Source organism: Molossus molossus, unplaced genomic scaffold, assembly GCF_014108415.1.
Source record: "Molossus molossus isolate mMolMol1 unplaced genomic scaffold, mMolMol1.p scaffold_m16_p_13, whole genome shotgun sequence".
Classification (NCBI taxonomy): domain Eukaryota; kingdom Metazoa; phylum Chordata; class Mammalia; order Chiroptera; family Molossidae; genus Molossus; species Molossus molossus.
The window spans coordinates 83352534-83378232 of record NW_023425348.1 but is presented as its reverse complement, the minus strand read 5'-3'; the positions used below and the strand labels follow the sequence as shown (position 1 = coordinate 83378232).

The following is a 25699-nucleotide window of genomic DNA, read 5'->3' as shown; positions in this document are numbered from 1 at the left end:
TTCACGTTTCTTAGCCATTTATATGTCCTGTTTGGAGAGGTGTCTATTTAGCTCCTCTGCCCATTTTTTAATTGGGTTCTTTGTCTTCCTTTTGTTGAGTTGTATGAGCACTCTATATATTTTGGAAATTAACCCCTTATCTGATGTATCATTGGCAATTATGCTCTCCCATACAGAGGGTTCGGCAAGGGAGTATTTTAATAAAATTTAAGCAGAGCAAGAAGAAAACATCAAGGAACTGAGGCACAGTAAGAACCATGGACTGTATGCAGAATGAAGGAACTGCATTGCTGGAGTTGGCGTCCTACAGTCAGCTGCAAAGAGAGAAAAGAGTAGGTCACAGAAGGATGAATGAAACACAGAAAGACCAAGAAGGGCCATGGTCACTGGTAAGAACAAGAAATAAACATAAGTGCTAACAAGAAATAAACATAAGTGCTTAACAAACGTTTTCCACCAAGGAGGGAAAAACCTTTCCCCCTCAAAATCAGTGTATTCCTGCCCTGGCCGGTTTGGCTCAGCGGTTAGAGCGTTGGCCTGGGGTCCAGAGAGACGTGCCTCCTAAGGGCACGGACCTCGGTTGCAGTTTGTCCCCGGCCCTGGTTGGGTTGTGAGGGTGGCGACCACTCCATGTCTCTTTCACATAGACGTTTCTCTCTCCCACTCTATCTAAACAAAATATCACCAAAAAAAATCAGTGTATTCCTCAATATTGAGCATCTACGCTACCCTAGATACAGGTAAAGCCCCGGCATCTTCCACAGCTTCAGATCACAACGGAAGAAAGGCAAATTCCTTCCACGCATACATGTGAGCAGCATTTAGGTAATCTCAGCAGGCTGCAGCATCAGTGTTTTATTGAATCTATTATATGTCATTATACAGAATACAGTCTTTGGGGAGAAAATTCCAACACAAGAGGCCCCTCCTCCCCTGACCCCGTGTCAGAGAAGGGTGAAGAAAAGGGGGCCGGGTGGAGATTCACAGAGGGGCACCCAGATGCAGGGAGATATCAGAACCTCAATCCCAGAACCCCGCCCCTCGGGAGTTCAGTCCCGCCGCCCGCGCCTGCTTTTTGAAAATGGAAACAAATCCGACCCCGCCCCCCGCACCGAGGCCGCCAGGAAAAGGGCGCCGCCCCCCGGAGACGTTCAGACCGGCCACGCGGAGGCTCAGCAGGCATAGTCGGCTCCCCTTCCCCGTTCTCTCGCCTTCTTCCCAGCCCACCCTTCCCTCCAACCAACGCGGTGGGAGCCCCTCAAGGTAGGGTCGGAGCCGCCCTGCTCTTCCCCCGGCTTCTTCACCTGGGCGCGCCTCCGTCCGCCCCGCCCCCGGAAGTGACGACAGACGCCGGGCCTGCGGGGTCCCGTCGGGCTTCGCGGCAGCGGCGGGAAGATGGCGGCGGCGGGAGCCCTGGAACGGAGCTTCGTGGAGCTCAGCGGTGCTGAGCGCGAAAGGCCGAGGCACTTTCGGGAATTCACAGTTTGTTGTGTTGGTACGGAAGCAGCCCAAAAGGGCCCTGTCCGAACCTTCCCCTCGGGTTCTTTTCATGGGTTCCTGAATCTCTGCTCCCCAGTTCATCCTCCTAAGTCCACATGGCTATAGCCCTGGAATCAGAGCTGCTTCTTTAGTATCCTACTTCTTCCTTCTCTTCTTCCCCTTCTCTTTGTATGGATCGTCAGTGTGTCACCCTCTGCTTTCTCGGCGCCCTCCGTCCCTGTCATCCCCAGAAAACCATGTGTGCAGGCTGATCTCTCTCCTTTTGCAGGGACTGCAAACGCCTTGGCCGGAACCGTGAAATACAGTGAGAGCGCGGGAGGCTTCTACTATGTGGAAAGTGGCAAGTTGTTATCCGTCACCAGAAACAGGTTCATTCATTGGTAGGTACTAGGTTCGCCACACCCCCCTGGGAGGTCGGGTTGTTGGCGTCTGAATTTTCGTGGCTGTTGGCATTGTGTCATTCTCCAAAGCTGTAACCGACAGGAAAAGAGAAAGACTGTTTTCTAATTATATGTAAATCAGGAGAAAATTAAGGACACCAGAGTCCTAGGAGATGTGTCCTCTCGGGGCAGCAGTAAAAGGAAAGGAAATGTAGCCTAGGGGGATAGAGCCCCAAAGACAAGTTTTAAAAATAAACCCATTTTGCCCTGGCTGGTTTGGCTCAGCGGTTAGAGCGTCGACCTGCGGTCCTGAGAGACCCGGGTTCGGTTCCCGCTAAGGGCGCGTATGTCGGTTGCAGTTTGTCCCCGGCCCTGGTCGGTGGCAGCCACTCGATGTGTTTCTTTCACGTAGATGTTTCTCTCTCTTCCTCTCTCTCCCTCCCACTCTACCTGAACGAAAAAAATGGGAAAATGTCCTCGGGTGAGGATAAAAACAAAACAATAAAAATAAACCCATTTTATTTGTATAGTGCTTTGCAGCTTCCTTTATTCTACAAACATGTTTGAGCTTCTGCATGTCAGGCACTGTGCTCGATATGCTAGGGATGAAGTGATGAATAAAAACCACCACCATTTGGCTCTGGCCGGTTTTGCTTAGTGGTTAGAGCGTTGGCCCGTGGACCATAGAGTCGCGGGTTCATTCTGGTCAAGGGCACACATCATCATAGTGGTTTGGTCCCCTGGACAGGGTCATGCTGGAGGCAACCAATGGATCCACATCGATGTGTGTGTGTGTGTGTCTCTCTCTCTCTCACACACACACACACACTTTATTTGAAGATAAATGGGGGGAAAATATATCAAGTGAGGATTTTTTTTTTTTTTTAATTAAAAAAAAACCCCACTATCATTTGCATCAGGGCAAGATGTAGTAGTGTTAGATGTGCACTCACACTTCATGGAGCCCTTTTAAGAAGGAAAAGGACATTAAACCATTGACCACAGCATAGGTATATAAATACAAATTTTTTATACTTGCTTCAGAGGGAAAGTATAGAGACTATGGGAGGCTAATGGGAGGACCAAATGTTTTTTGAGGAGCTAAGATGGCCTAATTTAAGAAAGCCACATTTAACCTGAGATCTAAAGGATGAATGGTTAGCCAGGCAAGGGGTTGGGGAGAGTGAGTGGGATCATCATATGCAAAGTCCATGAGGTGTAACGAACTTGAGGAACTGACTGTGGCTTAAATGCAATGAGAGAAAGTGATGTAAGAGATGCTGAGATTGGGGGAGGTAGGAAGGCCTCATTATGAAGAACCCTCAGGTCCTTTTTAAGGATTTTGAATTTTATCTTAAATACACTGAGTAATCATTGAAGGATTTTAAAGGGTTACTAACATCAAAATTGCATTTAAAAACAAATTCATCTACTTTGTGAAAAATGGATTTGGGTTGGATGACTGTAAAAGAAATGAACAATTTGCTTTTATGGTGGCCCAAGTAAGAGATGCTGGTGACACAATTGTAGAAGTGGCTAGAAAAAGAGAAAGAGCCCTAGCTGGTTTGGCTCAGTGATTAAGCATCAGCCTGCGGACCAATGAGTTGAGGGTTCGATTCCAGTCAAGCGCACACACTTTGGTTGTGGTTTGTCCCTGGCCCCGGTTGGGGTCGTGTGGGAGGCAGCCATTCCATGTGTCCTTTTCACGTTGATGTTTCTCTCTCTCTCTCTCTCTCTCTCTCTCTTCCTCTCTCTCCCTCCCACTCTATCTGAACAAAAAATGGAAAAATGTCCTTGGGTGAGGATTAAAAAAAAAAAAAAGAATGTCTGGGGAATGAGAATTTCAGGTAGAGCCTCCCAAGAAAATTAAAGTGCTAAGAACCTTGAGACAGGACCTTGTATGTTATGTTCAGAGAATGACAAGAGGCATGAGTCTGTAACTGAATGAACAATGGGTAGAGTAATAAGAAAAGTAGCCGAGGGCCACATCAGGGCTTTGTCGGTTATTTTAAGGCTTTGACTTTTACTCTGAGTGATATAGGAAGAAGCCATTAGAGGATTTTGTTTGGTTTTAAATATGTTTTTATTGATTTTTTTTGAGAGAGAGAGAGAAAGGAAGAGAGAGATAGAAACATCGATGTGAGAGAGAGACATCAATCAACTGCCTCCTGCACACCCCCTACTGGGAATGGAGCCTGCAACCCCAACATGTGCCCTGACCAGGAATCTAGCCGAGACCTCTCAGTCCATGGGACCACACTCAATCCACTAAGCTACACTGGCCTTGTTTGAGGGTTTTAAGAGAAGGAGTGGCATGATCTACGTTGCGTCTTTAAAGGATTACTGTGGCTATAGGTTGAAAACAGAGTGTAGTATGGAAAAAGTGGGATCAGGGAGACCATTTGGGAGGCAGGTGCCACAGTCCTGGCAAGAGATGATGGAGGCTTAGATCAGGTGGTACTGGCAGCAGTGAGAAATGTTCTGATTGTGGGTGTGTTTTGAAAGTGAATTTGTTAGAATTTACTGTTGTAACAGATATAGGGCATACCGAAAGAGAAGACTCAAGGGTGATCTCCAGATTTCTGACTTGAACAACTGGAAATTACAGAGGTGCCATTAATTAAGTTGGAAAAACAGTGCAAGTGAAGCACGTGTTTTTGTGATTTTGTTTTTCAAGTTTGCTGGGTCCAGAAATTCTGTTTTGGACAGGTTTAGTTTGAGATCCCTATTAGATATCCAAGTGGAAGTGTTGGGGCAGAGGCTGGGAGTTCATTGGAGACCTTGGAGTAAAGATACAGATTTGGGAATTGTTGGCATTCGATGGCAATTAAAGCTATTATGCTGAATGAGATCACCTAGAGAATGAGGGTGAAAATCAGTGTTTCTCAGCCTCTGCACTGTTGACGTTTAGAGGCAGGTAAATCTTTGTTGTTGGGCTTTCCTGTAGATTGTAGGGTGTTGAGCAGCATCCCTGACCTCTATCTACTACATACCAATAGTGCACGCATGTGTGTGCGGGTATACACATACACACATTCATTTGTGACAAGCAAAGAATCCTGGTATTGCTGTATGTTGTTGGAAGTAGTGTAGAAGAGCCCCCAGTTGAAAACTACTATGTAGATGAGGGAAGAGAAGAGGTCTGAGGACTGAACCCTAGGACACTCCAATATTTAGGAAGACCAAGAAGGAGTAGCTAGTGAGGTAAGAGTTGGGCAAAAAGATAGTGGTGTTCCAGAAGCTAAGGGAAATATTTCAAGGAGGAGAGTGAAAAGCTGTTAAATACTGCATATAAGTCAGAGAAATGAAAACTGACTTTGCACCATGGGGGTCATTGGTGACCTTTTTAGGAACTTCTCCAATAGCGGTGCAAAAGTCCGAGTGGAGTGGGTTCAGTAGAGAAAGGGAGGAGGGGAATTGTGGGTGTAAAGCAACTCTCGCAAGAAGCATTGCTGTTAAGGCAAGCAGAGAAATTAAATGGTAGCGCAATTAAATGGAAGAGTACAGGGGGAATATAAAATATGTTTATATGCAGTCGAGGATAACTACTAGAGAGGAACTGAAGAAACTGAGAAAGTGAGGTATTAGACAACACACAGATATGAAATCATTTAGAATTGTGACAAGAGGAGTGAGAGTGAGCCAGGAGCTCGTCTTCAACAAATGAGAGAGGTCTGCAATGAACCGGGTAGCAAGTAGTATCTGACTGCATGAGCGATAGTGCCGAGTGGTTGGGCAGGGAAGGAGGTACAGTGGCCTGGAGTGGCAATGGTAGGCAAGCAGAACATCTGTGCCCTACCCTGAGGCCCCCTATAAGGAGCATGGTAGAGAAAGCTACCGCCGTTAGAGAGGGCTCTGGGAGATGATGTCCTCTGGGAAGATCCAGAACCCAACTTTAACCAGAAGACAGGAAGGTGAAGCAGTTATTCAGAAAGGAGGTTGAGGATCCAGAAATTTTGCTGATGACACATCATGAGTTACCAGGAGCCAAGTAGCTCTGAGGAATCATCAGACCTCCAGTAGTGTTTACAGCTTTGTGAGTGGATAAGATGTGCTTTGGAGAATGTGTACAGTGAGCAGGGAAGATGACCCAGGGTCAAGGTCTGAGGAACTAATGGGAGGGTGGGGAGGTCAGGTCAAGGAAAGGAGAGGGAATGCTCAGAGATATGGGAATACACCAGGAGAGGTTGCTGTGGAAGTCAAGAGAAGAGACTTTTAAGAAGGACAGCATGGTCAAGTGTGCGGATTGCTGTGAAGAGGTCAAGTAAGAGGACTGAACATTGGTCTGGTGCCCTCGGTAAGAAGAGGGTAGGTTGAAGAGTATGAGGCAGGTGAGGAAACAGAGAAAGCGTGGCCATAGAGGAGAATGGAGAAAACGTGATAACTGGTTGAGCCCCCAGAATGGGTGCTGGTGTGTTTATGGAAGGCTCTGGAAGGAGAGATGGAGGCAGGAAGGATATACTTAAGAGAGTCAGAGATTGGCCTTTAATGACTGTAAGGAAACCTGCCCTTGGGCGAAGGATGTGTTGGTGAGGTGATGGACTACCACATGGCAGAGTTGCCTCTGACGGTCTGCCCTGCATCCTAGTGGGAAGAAGTAACAGAAGGGGAAATACCTGTCTATTAAGTCAGTGTAGTTGAGGCTATAGTTACGTATGTGGAGGCCACATTACTCCACAAGTAATGGGGTGGGGGTGAATTTTCATTATAGCAAAATTTAATTGCATCGAATATTCTAAATAAATGGACTATCAAATTTGGAAATACCTCCATTTAATAGAGTCATAATAAGATTTGGATTTTATATTACATTGTTTTGTAAATCTATATAATATGGTGGTTTGGAATGTAAAAATTGGTCTGAATTTGTTTGTCCAAAATTTTCAAATTGGGAGAGTTCACTTGGAAATTATTTTCATATATTTTAGTGCAACAGTCAGTTAGAAAGATAAGCATAAAATTTTAAAACAAGTGACTTATTTTGTTTGTTTGGTTTTTAAACAGGAAGACCTCCGGAGATACACTGGAGCTGGTGGAAGAGTCACTGGACATAAACCTGCTGAATAACACAGTTCGCCTCAAATTCCAGAATTGCAGCCTCTTACCCGGAGGGGTTCATGTCTCTGAGACTCAGAATCATGTGATAATCTTGATATTAACCAATCAGACAGTACACAGGTTGCTTTTACCTCACCCCTCCCGGATGTATAGAAGTGTAAGTTGGTGAAGTCCTTTATTTCCCAGATTCCTCTGGCTGTCACAGATTTTGTGCTGGAGGAATATCCTTTAGAATTGAAGGAAATTTTGATTCCTTGTTAGCCATCACCAAGCATACTTTGATAGTTACTGTTTAAAAGCGATCAGACACATTTTAAGTTGAAGAGATAGTTTTTATTAAAAAGAATTGCTTTCTTTTTAAGCTCGACAGTGTTTTACTTTAAAAGCTGTTGTAGCAATTGAGAGGAACTGTGCAAAATTCAAGCTCATTCTGGTTTAACAGATTGTCTTTTTAATTATTCCATAGGAACTGGTAGTTGAAAGTCAGATACAATCAATATTCACTGACATTGGAAAAGTTGACTTTAGGGATCCTTGCAACTATCAGTTAATTCCAACAGTCCCTGGACTTCCTCCTAATTCTACCACCTCGGCAGCCTGGCTTAGCAGTGATGGGGAGGCCCTGTTTGCTCTACCTTCTGCTGCTGGGGGAATCTTTATTCTTAAACTACCTCCTTACGACATACCTGGTAAGAATGGGAACTGAGCATGGATTTAACTTTAAACAAGGAAGGTTGGCATTAAAACAGACCTTAGAATCCAAACCCATCATCTAACAGGAATTGCTTCCATACTATCCCTGAAATGGTCGTTCAGGATCACTTACCTAGTGAGCCCCTAATGCTTTACTGGTTTTTTTTTTCCAGAAGAGCAAGATTTTATACAGTGGATGAGGAACTGTAAAGTTTGTTGGAATACGAGGAAAGATAACTATAAGGCAGCTTATTCTAAGGCCCCTAGTAGAGATGAGTTGACTAGTTGTCTGCCTTCTGAGCAGTATGCGTTACTATTTATAAATGGCAAACGTTTTCCCTAGGAATCTAAAAATGCTGTTTTTAGTGATCCAATGATGATTCAAAAGATTTTAGGTGTAATATACATGGAAAGGACATCCTAAGATTTCCCTAGATAGAAATGTGTTAGCCTATCACCTGTTATAAAGAACTGGTTTGTGGCATCCTTCTCAACGTTGAGTGTCACTAAGTATCATCAGGAAGTGGCTTGGATATATCATTGGTCTGTTTTCAATCTTGTAGGAATGGTGTCAGTTGTGGAACTGAAACAGAGTTCAGTAATGCAGCGATTGCTTGTAGGCTGGATGCCAACAGCTATCAGGTGAGTGGTGTCTGGCAGGTCAATCAAAGGACCTAAGAATTTAATCTTTTTGCACTATTAGGCTCCTGTTAGTGTTTCCATTCTTACTCCAAGGCAGATAAAAATTATACTGAAAAGGGGAAGAGTATGCCCAACATCACATTCCATCTGAGAAGAGCCACACTCCAGGGCCCACTTCATCTGGGATTGGACACCTTGACAGTAGAAACTGACTTCCTGTATAGATCCTCTCAATACCCAGTTCAGTGCTCTGCCCTGACTTACCAAATCCAATTGTATGCAATATTAGAAACAGAAAGTTTTTGATGGTTAGAACAGTATTCCACTATTATGTAGAGCCTTTTAAAATGTATCATAGTAATTGGTTATAAATCAAAGGGAAAATATAGTGATCTTACACCAACATATGAACTCTTGCTCCTGTTGATTAACATTGTACATTATCTCTTAAATTGCAATTTATAACAATCAGATGATTTGCAATAGTAAAACTTGGCCTCGCATTTTTAGAGGTGATCAGGGAACTTCAGATCGTCCCCTCAGTCTTGCTGTTCATTGTGTCGAAAATGATGCCTTCATCTTTGCTCTGTGCCAGGATCATAAACTACGCATGTGGTCTTACAAGGTAAATGCTACATTTTTAGTTATAGTGAGCTAAAAGATTGTGAATTGTAGAATTGAAGTACATCTTGCCGCTTCTCTTAGATGATCAGATCACTTAGTTTGAAAATTATAGGCCATTCCAGACTCAGTTTCATTTTATTTCATTTTTCATACATTTCTCCCCTAAGGTGTTTTTTTTATCTTCACCTGAGGATATGTTTATTGATTTTTTTAGAGAGGGGTTGGGTGGGGAGAGAGAGAGAAACATTGATGTGAGAGAGAAACTTCAATCAGTTGCCTCCTGTACACACCCCACTGGGGATTGAACCCACAACTTAGGTGTGTGCCCTGACCGGGAATCGAACCCACAACCTTTTGGTGTACTGGATGACACTCCAGCCAACTGAGCCACCCAGCCAGGGCCTAAGTTTTCGTATAAATTTTAAAAATTACGAATCCTACAGAAAAATTGAAATAATAATACAGAGTATATCTTGCCCTTAAGAGGAACAAATATGCTTTTGAAATGCAACTGGTAAAATAGTTTCCAAGATTCACAAAACAGCTGATAATTTTATCTATCAGACTAAGAGACAATTTTATCTTAGCCCTCAAAAAGAAACCTATAGTGTCCTTCAACACATAAACTAGGGAGAATGCTACATGTAATGGTACATATCCTTTAAAGGGGAAGGGACATGTTTTCTAACCTAAATATTCTTTGATACCACTTATTAACTCTTATCTTGGGCAGGACCAAATGTGCCTGATGGTAGCCAACATGCTGGAGTATGTCCCAGTGAAAAAAGACCTTCGGCTCACTGTTGGGACTGGACACAAATTACGACTTGCTTATTCCCCTTCCATGGGACTCTATCTGGCGATTTACATGCATGCACCAAAACGAGGACAGGTATGAAACACATGACATGTATCAAGTTATTCTGTATGTGGGGAAGTGGCTGTGAACTCATCGAATCTGTTTCAGTCTTCACATCAGCCTAGATGTCTCATGCTGTTTCCTCCGAGATGGTGGGTTCTGTGCTCATGTGTGAATGAAAAGATCATGCAGGAGAAGTCAGGATGAAAGTAGAGAGTATAAAGGAATATGAAAGGAAAAGTTACCCAACACCAAATAAGAAAGAGCAAATTTGGAAGCCTGGGTGGAAAAAATGGAGTCATGGAAGGGATATAAGTGTTCATAAGTGGTTGGGGGGAAGTTAGATTTTAGAAATTATTTTGCTCCTCTAAGCACTAGCTGTTGTATGTGCATGAGGTATGTAGGATACAATGCCATAGTATAATCATAATAGTAAACATCTATTTGTTGGGTATTATGTATTTGGCACAGTACCAGGCCCTTTATGTACATTAATAACACTTGAATTGTGCTTACTCTGAGCTCACTCTTTACATATTATCCTTTCTCTAAAAATCAATAAAATCATATCCTCAGGTGAGGATTTAAAAAAAAAAAAAAAAACAGTTAAGATGATAAGTGTTATTGTGTATTTGACCATACTTTTTTAAAAATTGGTTTCTGAATACTAATAACTCTTGTTTAGAAAAGTAGTGTGTTGATTATTTCAAGTAATAAATTATCAACTTATGTTTTAACAGTTCTGCATTTTCCAACTGGTGAGCGCTGAGAATAACCACTACAGTCTAGATCACATTTCCTCCCTGTTCACTTCCCAGGTAGGTTGGATCACCCTTTGCATGTCACACAAATACAGGAAAAAAGTATTGGCTAACTCAACTATATTATAATGGGACTGAAATCTTAAAATGGAATATATCATAATGTATGCAAGTAAAATGTCATTTGGGTTTCACCAAGTTCATGTGGTACTATCTTTTGTTTTTATGCTTTTACCTCTCCTACTGATACAAATTTAAGTCATTATAAACCACTAGCCTTTCTTATTTTTTACCCCTTCCCCTTTTTTCTCTACCCATATTTCCTCCTAGGAGACACTGGTTGACTTTGCCTTGACCTCTACGGATATCTGGGCCCTGTGGCATGATGCTGAGAACCAAACAGTTGTGAAATACATCAACTTTGAACAGTATGTGTCACTTACCTCTGTCATCCTACCTTACCCCAAGAAGTTTCATACTAAGAAAATAAGAGGCCCTGACCAGTTTGGCTCAGCTATTAGAGTGTGGGCCTGAGGACTGAAGGGTCTCGGGTTCGATTCCCAATCAAGGGCATATACCTCAGTTGCAGGTTTGCTACCCAGCCCCTAATGGGGTTGTGAAGGAGGCAAACAATTAATGTCTCTCTCACATTGATGTTTCTCTCTCTCTTTCTCCCTTCCTCCCTCCTACTCTGTCTAAAAATCAGTGGAAAAATATCCTCAGGTGAGGATTTAAAAAAAAGAAAAGAAAATGAGCCCTGGCAGGTTTTGCTCAGCGGTTAGAGCTTCGGCCCCCGGACCGGAGAGTCCCGGGTTCTGTTCCCCCTAAGGGCGCATGCCTCGGTTGCAGTTTGTCCCTGGCCCTGGTTGGGGTTGTATGGGTGGTGGCCACTTGATGTGTCTCTCTCACATTGATGTTTCTCTCTCTTTCTCTCTCTTCCCCCCCTCTCTCCTTCCTGCTCATAAAAGAAAAAGAAAAGAAATTGAGAGCCTTTTATGTAAAACCAAAGTCAAGTGTTTGCATTTAAAGGATTCGGCCCTGTCTGGCCTATGGGGCTCAGTTGAGCATCAACCCATGCACCAAGAGGTCACTGGTTTGATTCCCGGTCAGGACACATGCCCAGGTTGTGGGACCGATCCCCAGTGGGGGGCATGCAGGAGGCAGCCAGTCAGTGTTCTCTCTCATTGATGTTTCTATCTCTTTTTCTCCCTTCCTCTCTCTCTAAAATCAATAAAGGGAAAAAAACTTTTTTTAATAAAATAAAGGATTCAGCCCTGGGTCTATCTGTTGTTAACTGTTTTCTGAAAAACCTTTTATTTCTTACCTTTTGGCTTTAGGATGAAATGAGGATTCTTAGCATTAGAATGAGATAAAGAAAATACCATATTTCTTAGGAGAGATAGCACATACCCAAAATACATCTATCTGAAGGCTTATTTTGCTTCTAAGCAAAGAGTATTTCTGACACCCACAACTTCCAAAAGACACTGAAGCCCCTTTGGGTTCTCAGTTTCTTCATCATGTGAGAAATAGATTACACAAGTACAGTGCTTCTGAAATTTTTTTTAAAAACAGGAAACCTTTTGCCCAATCGATGTGGCTCAGTGGTTGAGCGTTGACCTATGCACCAAGAGATCACCCGTTTGATTCCCAAGATCAGGGCACATGCCCAGGTTGTGGGCCAAATCCCCAGTGGGGGCGTGCAAGAGGTGGCTAATCAATGCTCTCTCTCGTCTATGTTTCTGTCTTTCCCTTTCACTTCCTCTCTCTCTAAATGCAATAAAGAAGGGAAAAAAAAAACAGGAAACCTTTTTTTTTTCCAACAGATAGTGAACCACAATATAGAACAAATCTAATATGTTATGAACATACATTATAACAGAGTTTAACATATTGATAATTTCTAAGATATGTTTGGTATTGTGTGTTTTTAATGTATGTGATATGAGTTATGAATGTTTAATAGTTACAAAATACATTTTAATTATTTTTTTATTGATTGATTTTCAAGAGAGAAACACTGATTTGTTGTTCCACTTGCTTATGCATTCAGTGGTTGTTTTTTGTATGTGCCCTGACTGGGGATCGAACCCACATCCTTGGTGTATCAGGGCAGTGCTCTAACCAACTGAACTACTGAGCTAGTGCACAAAATATATATATTATTTTATTTTATTTTTTTACAAAGTCTATTTTAAAAAACAAATTTTGAATCAAACACTTATGTAACCCCTGAAACACTTATGCCGGATTCCCTGGAATACAGCTTGGAACTAAACTAATTAATCTTTAGGGGTCCCTCATAAGCTATATTCTAGAATAGAATTCTAGGAATAGGTGCCCCCAGATTGACCCTGAGCAGCCACATCTCAGAAAATACATGAGAGTACTCCTGATAGATAGCATTCCAGCAACATGTAAAACAAAGAATAGGGCATCAGATGAGAGTTCTAATCTTGGTCGTGCAAATTACTAACTGTCAGATACCCTAAGCCTCTGCCCTGGCCGGTTTGGCTCAGCGATTAGAGCGTTGGCCTGCGGACCAGAGAGTCGCAGGTTTGGTTCCCGCTAATGGCGTGTGCTTCGGTTGCGGTTTGGCCCCGGCCCCAGTTGGGGTTGTGTGGGTGGCAGCCAATCAATGTGTCTCTCTCTCTCTTTCTTCCTTCCTTTCTCCCTCCTGTTCTATCTGAAGATAAATGAAAAAAAAAAAAGATACCCTAAGCCTCACTTTCTACATCTACAAAATGGGATTGATACATCTTTGAAAGTTAGAAGGCAGCTACACCTAGCATAATGTATAACATATAGTAAGTGCAGAATAAGTTAACTATTATTTATAGATTTGTGTTTAGAATTTTAATTTCAGGAAGGTTCCTGTTAAAACTGGTAAGAGCACATCTATGAAATCAGAATAAGTTTCTTTTTTCTGAAAACTTTTTAATTTTAGAGAGAGGAGGGTAGGGAGAGAGAGAGAGAAACATGTGAGAGAGAGTCTTTGAGAATCTCTTGGTGTATGGGAGGGTGCTCCAGCCAACTAAGCCACACCAGCCAGGGCTTCTAAAACTTTTTTCTTTTCTTTCTTTCTTGATCTTTAGAGAGAGATGAAGGGAGAGGGTGAGAGAGAGAACATGGATTGGCCACCTCCAGCATGCCCCCCAACTGGGGATTTGGCTCACAACCTGGGCATGTGCCCTGACCAGGAATCAAACTGGCAACATTTTGGTGTGTGAGTTGACGTTCAACTGCTGAGTCACACCAGCTGGGCTAAAATGTTTTTTAACAGTTTATCAGCCCTGGCTGGTTTGGCTCAGCAGTTAGAGCATTGGCCCGCAGACCAGAGAGTCTTGGGTTCGGTTCCCACTAAGGGCACATACTTCAGTTGCAGTTTGTCCCCCGCCCTAGTTGGAGTCATGTGGGTGGCAACCAGTCGATGTCTCTTTCACATTGATGTTTCTCTCTCTCTCTCTTCACCCCTCTCTCCCTCCCTCTCTATCTGAAAAAACAAAAACAAAAAACAGTTGATCAGGCAGTCATTGCAGAGGTTCAGTGATGGGGGACCCTCCTTGCCCAGATACTGCTAACAGCGTAAGTTTTGTTTTTACTAACCATTTTTTTTGTAGACTGATGGACTTTTTTTCTCTGTAGTAATGCTGCAGGTCAGTGGAATCCAGTTTTTATGCAGCCTCTGCCAGAGGAAGAGATCGTTATCAGAGATGATCAAGACCCCAGAGTAAGCAATGCTAACCCCTTATGTAAGGGGTTGGTTTACCTTCATCATTAGTTTCAGGAGACCTAGTTGTAATAGAACTTTTGCAGTTGCAGATGAAAGAAACCCACCTCAGACTGACTTAGTTTTAAACAGAGAGTGCAGAGGGGGGATAGCTGTACTACTTTCAACAATAAAAAAATAAAAATAAAAGGAGAATGCATTAGCTTGTGCAGCTTATAAATTGCTACCTGGTTTCAGCCATGGCTGGAACAATGCCTTCAGGGCTTGATCTCTCCTTTGTCTCTATTATGCTTTCCTCCTCGTGGGGTTTGTTCTCAGGTAGGCTCCCTGCCCGAGCCTGTGCATTCTGTGAACAAGCAACCCCAGAGGAAAGAGCACCTCTGTCCCTGGTCTTGGAATAGACTCACTGTTCTGGCTTGAGTCATGTGATAATTCCTGATACAGTCACTTTGATCAGAAGGGATAGAATGTTCTGGCTTGACATGAGAAACATGTCCAAGCTGGTTCTTGCTGTTGTGGAATCTGAGCAGGCACAAATCTAGTTGTCCACTATACTAACCATGATGGTACATGCATATGAACTAAAAATAAGATACATGCTGGTAGAGGTTATGCAGACCAGTCTCCCTGTTTCCAGGGACACCCTCAGAATAAATGGTAGAGAAAGCTTTCAGTTGATGCCTTAATATTAAAATGAGATTTTGAAAATTGGGGGCTATGATTCTGAAATGGTGACTGTAGGATTGGGAAAACCCACTTTAAATATCTGAAATTGAATGTTGCTATGTTTCTAATCCCAAGAGTTCATTGGCATTTGACTTTTGTCTCAATGCCAAAATCATATCCGATTATTAAAATCCTTGTTTTTCTCTTTCGTTTTGGTCATTATCCCCAGAACCTCAGTAGAAGGAAGGAACTTGAAAGAAGGTCAGTCAGGTTTACTACTCACTGGCAAGTCTGGTTTATGAAATTTAGTCAAAATAATTAAGCAATGTGAGATTTTCCATTTTATTCTCTCTACTTCATTTCCCTACTTATGAGAGCTCATTGCAGTTTTTTGCACATAACGCCTATTATTCTTGATGGGGGATTTTTTCTTTAATATGTAAGACATAAAAAGAGTATTTTGTGGATGCTGTAGAAACCAGTTTAATTTTTATTACTAGTGTATATCACCAATAAATTAGATTCACCTCTTTAAGGTGGGCATTTGATAAGCTGTGTTTTCCAGTGGAACCCAGTGGCGCCCCATGAAAAGAACACCGTTTTCAGAATGGTACATCTAGTTGACTCAAAAACACCACAGTCTTGCCCTGGCCGGTTTGGCTCAGCGGTTGGAGCGTCGGCCTGCGGTACAGAGAGACCCGGGTTCGGTTCTCGGTTGCAGTTTGTCCCCGGCCCTGGTTGGTCGTGCGGGTGGCAGCCACTTGATGTGTCCCTTTCACATCGATGTTTCTCTCTCTCTCTCTTCCTCTCTCTCCTTCCCGCTCTATCTGAACAAAAAATGGAAAAATGTCCTCAGGTGAGGATTAAAAAAAAAAAAACACCACAGTCTTCCCTTTCAGGGGGGGAGTATAGAACTGCTCTACTACCTGTTATTGCTCAAGTGTCAAAAGGCCATATTTCCATGTTTGTATAATAGAAACCGAGCTTTAGTGCAGACATGTTGAATTCTTTCTAATTTTCCCAATTCTTATCTTTTTAGAAGGATATTAATTTTTGTTTTAATGTTCTAACAGGAGATGTATTTGCAGAGTCTGTTTACACCAGGACGGTTCATAAATGCAGCTTTATGTAAAGCTTTACAGGTCAGTGAGAAAATATTTAATGTTTATTTAAAGTCACATGGTTTAAGAGATGCTTAAAATTTTTTTAAATTCTTCAAAGGATTCTTTGAAGTCACCTAGGCTTCCTTAAATTGACATATTTCATGAATTTAAAATAGACTATCACTCATAGAATGGAAAGGTCCCTTAGAATCTCCTGATCTGACCTCCCACACAAAGCAGAAACGAGGCTTCTCTGAATGACAGCTGTCAGCTTCTAGTATTCTACCTTCCAGTGACAAGTTTCTCATTGGCTTTTGAGGGAGTTACTGCTCTCAGACTGTGTCATTTAAAAGTTCTTCCCAGTATTGAATCAGATTTAGCCCCTATTCTTTTGGTGGCCTCTTTTCTTTTGCAACATCATAGAATTTGTCTCTCTCCTATAAAGTAGCCTTCAGATATTTTAAGAATCTTTCCATATTCTTTTTCTCCAGACGAAATATGCCAGTTCTTTAACTTTCTGTCAGGTGGTATATTCCAGAACCTTGACTTTTCTTCCAGGTACATTCCTGAATATCTGACTATGTTTTCTGTTTTCTCTCCGATAAAACTTCTGAATGACATGGCCACTTTCTCCTCTTCCTTTCATCTCATCAGCACTTTTTTCTTGTTAACAATAATCAAATGTATGATAATATTTCTCATATCTCTTATATGCTGAGGTATTAAATAACCAGTAAGGCATTTATCAGATGTCTTCCTCTACAAGAATCATCCCAGTACTGAGCCACCCTATCACTGCTCTAACTTAGCTTTGTGCCAGTCTCGTCTTATGTCTTCCTCCCAGCTGAGCAACGGCCATTCTGCTTCCTTTTGCTTTTTGTAATGATCTAAATGTGCCCTATTATCATTTGTTCAGATTCACAGATTTCTATAGTTTATTCTGGTCTAAAACTATCGCAAACTTGCTCTGGTTTCAGTTATGGAAATTATTTGCACAATGTTCAGGGTAAATGCATATTCCGGGCATGTCCAGTCTCTGTGTGTTGCCATATGTTGCCTCAGTGCCTTCTAAACTAGAGTATTTTTCTTTCAGTTTTAGGTATTATGTAATTCTCACATCTCAAATTTTAATTTCAGATTTTCTGTCGAGGAACTGAGAGGAATTTAGATCTTTCCTGGAGTGAACTAAAGAAAGAAGTTACTTTAGCTGTTGAAAGTGAGGTGAGGCTTGGGTAAAGAAAGAATAAATATATTCTTCCATTTTGATATGGGCAGATGGTACTGAAGAGTTGTTCAAATTGTTCACTGAACCTTGTTAGTAGGAAGTATAAATGTTTAAATCTTTTCACTGGAGAATTAGATATATATTTATATAAGCTCTGGCATGTAAGTCATAAGGAAAATTTATTTGGCTATAGCTTAGTAAAATAATAACAGACAGTTATGTTTTTGGTGTTAAGAGTTTCTTTCTTTTTCTTTGCCAGCTCCAAGGAAGTGTAACAGAGTATGAATTTTCCCAGGAGCAGTTTCGAAATTTACAGCAGGAATTCTGGTGCAAGTTCTATGCCTGCTGTCTTCAGTATCAAGAAGCCCTCTCTCACCCACTCGCCCTACATTTGCATCCACACACGAACATGGTGTGCCTGCTAAAAAAGGTAAGGGTGCCGGCTCACCCACTCGCCCTACATTTGCATCCACACACGAACATGGTGTGCCTGCTGAAAAAGGTAAGGGTGCCGGAGCAGAGACAAGCTTAGGCAGCCAGTGGCTCTGGCAGAATGCTAGTCTGTTGATGTTGCCGTTGGCTTTTAGGGCTTTCTGTCCATCCCCTCTTCCCCAATTATAATTCATCTGCATTACCTACACTTTTTGCATTTTATTTTATTTACTTTTTATATTGAAGTGGTTTCAAACTTAATGTAAAACTTACAAGACTAGCACAAAGAACTGTATACCCTTCACCCAGATTCACCATTTGTTAACTTCCATTTGCTTTTTGTCCTTCTGTAATTTTTTTTCCCTGAGCCACTTGAGAGTTAGTTGAGGACTTGAAACCCCATTACACGGTTTAGCATGCATCTAAGATCAAAAGTATTCTTATATAACCACCACACAATTTAAAGGTCAGGCCATTTGCTATTGATACAATATTATACAGTTTCTATTCAGATTTTACTAATTGTGCCGATGAGTTTTCTTCTTGATCTAGAATCCAATCCAAGATCTCGTATTTGTCATGGGTTTGTTTTGTTTTTTACCTTAATCTCGACCTGTTGTCAGCTTTTCTTTGTCTTTCATAACATTGACATGTTTTGAAGACTATATATATTGCTTTGTAGAGTGTCCGTCAATTTGAATTTTTCTGGTGCTTCCTCGTGATAAGATTCAGGTCTCAATTATTTTATACTTTTAACATTCACTAAAATGAATGTTGACTGGATTTGTATTTCCAGGGGTACCTGTCTTTCCTTATGCCTTCCTCCTTAGTGGATCATTTGTATCTCCTGCCTGATGAGAACCTTCTGACAGAGGATGAGACCACCATATCTGATGGTAATAGTAATTGTTATGTCTACATTTAATCCCCTTCCTACATGAACCCTTTGCTTTGTTTCAGATAGATGCAAAAACCATCCATTGCCACTGTGACCTTTCCTGGTTATTTTATCCCATTGTGGATATTTTAAGGAAAACTGAGCATCTCTAAGATCTCAGATAGATCCTTGGCATTTAGTTATTAATATTTTTGTATGATATTAACTAGTAGCTGTTCATTGGCTTGAGACGTGAATGTTAACTTTCTCTTACTCATAGATGTGGATGTTGCTCGGGATGTCATATGTCTTATAAAATGCCTTCGGCTGATTGGAGAGTCAGTGACCATGGATATGTCAGTAATGATGGAAATGAGTTGTTTCAACCTACAGTCTCCAGAAAAGGCTGCAGAACAGATTCTGGAAGATTTGATCACTATTGATGTGTAAGGAGAATTTAGGGTAAAGTGCACTTCCTAATGGAAATTTAGCAATTTTTAGTGCCAAAGTCAGGTTTTTAATGTACATTCAAGTATGTACTAAGTAGTGGCTTAAACTATTCACTGTTAGCTGATCTATAAATTCTAAAACAAAAATATTTTTCTCACATTCATATTGTCATTTGTGAAAAAAATGAAATTTGCTTCATGGAGTAAAAGAATCTTATATGCCAGAGTGATTATCTCCACTCCTTTACTATATGATTGGTTTTCCTGTTTCTTAACACATTTAAGCTTTCAGGACTTACACAGAGTTTGTCTTATGTGTTCTTGGTAGTAATAGTTTTCTAATTGTCTTTATAGAGAAAATGTGATGGAGGATATTTGTAGTAAACTGCAAGAGATTAAGAACCCAATCCATGCCATTGGGCTTCTTATACGAGAAATGGATTATGAAACAGAGGTGGAAATAGAAAAGGGTTTCGATCCAGGTAAATGACAAAACAATAAACAGGCCTTTTTGACTTAGAGAAAACAAGTGATATGTTTAACTCATTTTTTGTTTTTTAATTACAGCTCAGCCTTTGAATGTTCGAATGAATCTTTCCCAGCTGTATGGTAGTAGCACGGCAGGGTATATTGTGTGCAGAGGTGTGTATAAAATTGCCAGTACTCGCTTCCTCATCTGCCGAGACCTTTTGATCTTACAGCAGCTATTAATGAGGCTGGGAGATGCAGTAAGTACTATTTGAGAGAAAACTTGTAAAATCTAAAATCTGAAACCTGGTTTAGACCTATAGGCACATAGCAGAATATCAGCTCTATGAGCATAGAGACTTCTGTCTTTATTCTCTCCTCTGTCCCCATGCTTGGCCCTTAGCAGGTGCTCCATAAACAGTTGTTCAATTAGGAATGAATAAGCATTGGGATCTAAAATTACAGATCAAGAACATACAGGGAGCAGATTGTTTCGCCATTACCCTTTGTATGCACAGTGGTAGGAAATTTTCTCAAGTTGGCTCTCCCAAAATTCAGTATTGTTAGTACTACTTTGGATGTGATGGCTTAGTACTATTTAGTGGGAGGAGAGAGGAGAGAAGAAAAAGAATTTCTCTCTCTCTCTCTGCAGTTTAGGATTTACCCTAAGCACAGTGTGAGATGGCAGTTTGTCTTCAGGGTCCTCCCAGTTCCATTCTGTGTTTTTCCATCCTGTTCTTAGGCTGCCAGGCTCTGCAAGCCTTGCCACACACCCACTGAAGGTTCCATGTTCAGAAATTGCCTTTCCGCCCACGATCAGAGTCCCTTTTGTCTCTCTGTCAGTCATTTCTAGTGAGCCTGACGGGGAGCAGTCTGATTAAACTAATTCATGTTAACGTGTAGAGAACTGAAAGGCCTTGGGTTCCCAGAGGTATTAATACTTATAACTCAGAATGTATTAACTGAAATACATTGCTACTGGTAGAATTTTGGGTAAAAATAAGGAAAAACATTAGGAAAATCTGTTTAGGACTGCCAAGGAGAAACAGGAACTTTGCTAAGAGTCTGTCACTTAGGGCAGCCCTTTCATTTATTTTTTATTATTTTGTTTTAATCTTTTTCTAAATTGATTTTAGAGAAAGAGAGAGGGAGAGAGAGATAGAAGCATCAATGAGAGAGAACATCAATTGGCCACCTTCTGCATGCCCCCCACTGGGGATCGGCCCCACAACCTGGGCATGTGCCCTGGCCAGGGATTGAACCAGCAATCTCTTGGTGCCTGGGTCGACACTCAACCACTGAGCCACACCAGCCGGACAGGGCAGCCCTTTTAAAGTTCTTTTCCGTCTTCATACATTTTTCCGTTTCTTTAGGGGTCTGTGGTTTGTGTTTTTATTATTATAAATTTTGTTGTATTTCTAAACATAGAAGTAATAGATGTTCATTTTAGAGCCTTTATATGGAAGCCTTTCTATGGAAACAAAGCAAAAAATTTACCTGTAATTTTCTACACGGCGATAACCACTATTTACATTGTGGTGCACACCCTTTTTTCTCTGCAAATGGTTTTTGGTTTTATTTATAAAATTAGGATATGCTACATGGTAGTTTTTGTAATCTGGTGGTTTTTATTCTACCTACAAATTTCATCAGCATTTTTACATTATTAAGTATTATTCTATAGAAGAAAATTATTTTTAATTATCTAGTAATTTATTTAACCAATCCCATTTGTGGCCATCCATGTTGTTGCCAGTTTTTCCTTATAGATGTAACTTTCTGTACACCTTTCTCTAGAATAAAGTCTAAGAACTAGAATTGAGTAGACATAGGCTATGCACTTTTTTTAAATGTATTTTATTGATTTTTTTTTTTTTCGGAGAGATAGAAATATCAATGTGAGAGTGAAACATCTCTCGGCTGCTTCCTGCACGCCTCCTACTGGAGATCGAGCCCGCAGCCTGGTCATGTGCCCTGACCAGGAATTGAACCTCAACCTCTCAGTCCATGGGATGACAATTAATTCACTGAGCCACACTGGCCAGGCAGGCTATGCACATATTTAAGGCTTTGGGTTGTATTGCGAAATTTCCCTCTGATGATCATACTTATTTTTACCCAACACCAGAAGCATAATCAAGGTCTTAGATTTTCCTATGCCTCCTCTTGAATTCTGAACCCACAGATTTAATGGAAGTTAAGCTTTTCAATGTTGTTTTCTTTTTCACCATCAGTTCCCATGAGTTGGTGAGCTGTTTTTTGTTATATTTGTACTATTAAATGTTTGGGTAGATATTTTTGCTATCTGCCACCCCAAAAATACAAAGTTGCTTTTTTTTAATGTATATATATTATTTTTTGTATGCCCTTTGTAACTGTGTTTTTTATTATATTTTACCTCCCTGTGAACCTTAAGAGTTATCATTACTAATTGCTATTTACTGTTCCACCCCGCTCATCCGGTACAGGTGATTTTGGGAGCCGGTCAGCTTTTTCAGGCTCAGCAAGACCTACTCCATCGAACAGCTCCCCTACTCTTATCCTATCGCCTCATTAAGTGGGGGATTCAGTGCTTGGCAACCGATGTTCCAGTTGACACACTGTGAGTTTCATTATTCTAATTATTAAATAAGTTTTGAGTTTAATTATTTTCTTTATTGTCTTACAAGGAAGAAATTGTAAACATTATGCTGTAATATTTTTTGCCTTTAAAATTTGAAGAACTTTAAAATTTCTATATATTGATTTTATTTTGTTTTTTTTTTTTTTTTTATAATTATTGTTTTTATTTATTTATTTTTTTTATCCTCACCCGAGGACACTTTTTCATTCTTTGTTCAGATAGAGCAGGAGGGAGAGAGGGAGAGAAATATCGATGTGAAAGGGACACATCGAGTGGCTGCCACCCGCACGACCAACCAGGGCCGGGGACAAACTGCAATCGAGGTACATGCCCTTAGCGGGAACCGAACCCGGGTCTCTCCGGACCACAGGCCCGACACTTTAACTGCTGAGCCAAACCGGCCAGGGCCTATATATTGATTTTAGAGAGAGAGGGAAGGATTGATTTTAGAGAGAGAGGGAAGGAGAGAGAGAGAAGCATCCATTCATTATTCCACTTATTTATGCATTCCTTGGTTGTTTCTTGTATGTGCCCTGGCTTGCCTGGGATCAAACTCACAACCTTGACCTTGGCCTGTTGGGACAACACTCCAAGGGCCTGAGAGCTTTTATTTATTCATTTATTTTCTTAATCCTTGCCTGAGGATCTGTTTTTCATTCTGAGTCTAGAGAGACAGGAAGGGAGAGGGAGAGACAGAGAGAAACACTGATCAGTTGCCTTTCATACACACCCCAACTGGACATCAAATCCAAAACCTAGGCTTGTGCCCTGACTGGGAATTGAACCAGCAACCTCTTGGTGCATGGGACAATGTTCTACCAAGTATCACACCAGCCGGGCCCTAAGGGCTTTGAGATTCATTTTCTAAAGGTTGAAGGCAACTTACAAGAAAGAAAATAATAAATATGTATTTATTACTATATATTTCATGTGTATGTATAATGTAATATGATGAAGTCAGAGGGAAAATTAGACCACACACAGAAACATTGTGCTAATTATTAAAAGTAGGCTGAGATTCTTTATAACCCAAAGAAGAACGAAAATCCAACAACTACAGGATTCACATTTTCAGTAAGATAAACCATCCCATTATCTCTGGCAAGGTAACGCTTCCATGGCATGCAGGTCTAGGAGAAATTTCTGCTGTGGCTTCTCATTGAAGGATCACTGAGTGATATGGACAAGTGTCTAAACTATGATATGTTTCCCAGATTTTTTCATGCTTTCAGTGGAGCTTTCATGTGCAGTTTGTTAATTACATCAACAGCATTCTTGATAGAATAACTTGTTGAAGTCCTGTTTGGCATAGACTTTACTAAGCTGTTTTTTTCCCCTTTTCTCACAGGGAGTCTAATCTCCAACACTTATCAGTACTGGAACTAACTGACTCTAGTGCTTTAATGGCAAATAAATTTGGTAAGGCCTGGGTTGTGTACGCATTTGATTTTAAATTTGTCATTTATTGTATATTCATTAAAGTGGTCTTTGCCACCTTTGCTATAGAAAGTTTGACTAGGCTCTGCTTTCACTGTGAGTGGGTATAAGCAAGCTGTGGCCTGAGACCTCGGCTTCTGGAAACCATAGTCCAAATTAGGCATAAATACAAAGGTGTTACATGAATGCATAGATATACTGCCGCTTTTCCGTTGTATATTGGTACTCCAGTAATAATTCAGAATCACTTTTTAAATTTACTAAGTTCATGTGCCTGTTGTAATCATATCTTGATCAGTAAATATTCAAAAGGAAACCCTCACATGCTTGAGAACCATTCTGAAGAATTTATTTTGTATTGTTTTGGTATAAACCTTGGAATCTTGAAACTGTATTGTAAACATTTTCTAGGGAAGACACTTAGGTTTAGTGAGACCAGTAAAAAGAAATGACTACGGTGTTGATTTAAGTGGCTTATTTATTGCATTTGTATAGTACTTCACAGTTTACAAATTGCTTTTGCATATATTGCCGTTGATAATAACTAGTGGTGCATTTTATATTTTATAGTAAGTGTTCTTTGTTACAGGCATAAAATGAATTGGTAGATTATCTTAATTGAAAGTTGATATAGCACAAGTTGGTGATTGTCATTTTTTTTTTTTTAAGTATCTAGCCCTCAGTCAATTGTGGAATTATTCTTCCAAGAAGTTGCAAGAAAACACATTATATCGCATCTCTTCTCTCAGCCAAAGGCACCTCTGAGCCAGACTGGGTTAAATTGGCCTGAGATGATTACAGCAATTACCAGTTATTTATTGCAGCTCTTGTATCCTTTCATTTAAAAGCCAATTGAAAGGTTTCTTTTATCTAAATAGTCTAAGGTTCGTATTCTGCTTGTGTAATGAAGATTTTTAATAAGGTTGGGTACTTATCCCCCAAACAAGAGATTATAATACTTCTTTTCAGATATGATCCCAATTTTTGTTTGTGTGGTTGGTTGGTTATTTTGCTCAGGAGTGAGCCAGATCTTATTGGTATGTACACATTTAATACCTAGATCTCTTTTAAAGCATTATACATTCATCAAATATTTATTGAATGTCTCTGTGTGCCAGGCACTATATTAGGTGCATGTGCAATTTATAAGCTAGAATTAGAAACGGTCACACAAGGATAAAATAATATGCTTTAACTGTTACATAGTTAATTGAGTTCTAATCTAGGTAACAAGGGCCCTGGTATGTAACCTTTTCATTATATTTGTTTAATATTAAAGTTATATAGTTATGAGGAAAGAACATGTGTTCTGCAAACCTTCTCTTTACCTTTTTTTTTAATTAAGCCATTTTATGGAGTTTGATTGTCCAGTGTGTATGTTTAAGTTTTGCCCAAAAAAATCTCCTTAACCAATCATTAGATGGCCTAGCAATCCCAGTTGCCTCTTTCTAGAATGTTTGATGGGAAATTGTCAGTATGTACAACTGCAGGTGAGTACTGTTGAATATTTCAGGTTTATTATTGCAAAGAATGGGACTTCTGAAAATTATTTTAAGGATTTTTTTAAATATGTTTTTATTGATCTTCTTGAGAGAGAGGAAGGGAGAGAGATAGAAACATTGATGTGAGAGAGAAACCGTTAGGCTGCCTTCTTCATGCCCCCTACTGAGTATCAAGTCCCGAAACCCAGGATGTGCCCTGACTGGGAATCGAACTGGGACCTCTCAGTCCATGGGACAACTCTCAATCCACCAAGCCACACCGGCTAGGCCTGAAATTTTTTTTTTAATGTTACCTGCATTTTAATTGGGTTGATATAATAATTTATACTCCACTGCACCCAAACATACTCCATATTTTCTCTACTTCCCTCTTAACAGATCATTCCTAACATAATTTTTTAATCTTATTTTTTTCTTAATTTTCTTGATTATGTAAAACAAACATACCATTCTCTTCATATAAATGCTTTCCTATAATCTAGTCATTGAACCAGTAAATACCAAAAGTTGGGAAATGACTCAGATTTAGGAAGCATATGTGTGTTTGTGTTATTGGAGTCCTATTTGCTTTTTTTAAAGTACCTAATAGCCTAATATGAGAATCAGTTAACAAAATTAGGTTTTACTCTCCTTGTGATATCAGGAAATACAACTTTGTGTTGATAGATCA

At 40.5% G+C, this 25699-nt stretch overlaps 1 protein-coding gene across 1 annotated transcript in view; it reads left to right on the top strand.

Annotated features, from left to right (window-relative positions):
* The first annotated feature begins 1175 nt into the window (after positions 1-1175).
* NUP160 (nucleoporin 160) overlaps positions 1176-25699 on the top strand; it is a 46979-nt gene continuing 22455 nt past the window's right edge. The window contains exons 1-21 of the mRNA XM_036260229.1: positions 1176-1495; positions 1769-1880; positions 6885-7095; positions 7405-7627; positions 8195-8273; positions 8784-8898; positions 9631-9789; positions 10497-10574; positions 10848-10945; positions 14163-14247; positions 15987-16055; positions 17154-17237; positions 17501-17671; positions 18470-18569; positions 18831-18996; positions 19354-19481; positions 19567-19727; positions 21936-22069; positions 23439-23509; positions 24197-24356; positions 24948-25017. Coding sequence (XP_036116122.1) covers positions 1396-1495; positions 1769-1880; positions 6885-7095; positions 7405-7627; positions 8195-8273; positions 8784-8898; positions 9631-9789; positions 10497-10574; positions 10848-10945; positions 14163-14247; positions 15987-16055; positions 17154-17237; positions 17501-17671; positions 18470-18569; positions 18831-18996; positions 19354-19481; positions 19567-19727; positions 21936-22069; positions 23439-23509; positions 24197-24356; positions 24948-25017 — 2574 coding nt within the window. The 5' untranslated portion in view covers positions 1176-1395. The remainder of the gene's footprint in view (positions 1496-1768; positions 1881-6884; positions 7096-7404; positions 7628-8194; positions 8274-8783; positions 8899-9630; positions 9790-10496; positions 10575-10847; positions 10946-14162; positions 14248-15986; positions 16056-17153; positions 17238-17500; positions 17672-18469; positions 18570-18830; positions 18997-19353; positions 19482-19566; positions 19728-21935; positions 22070-23438; positions 23510-24196; positions 24357-24947; positions 25018-25699) is intronic.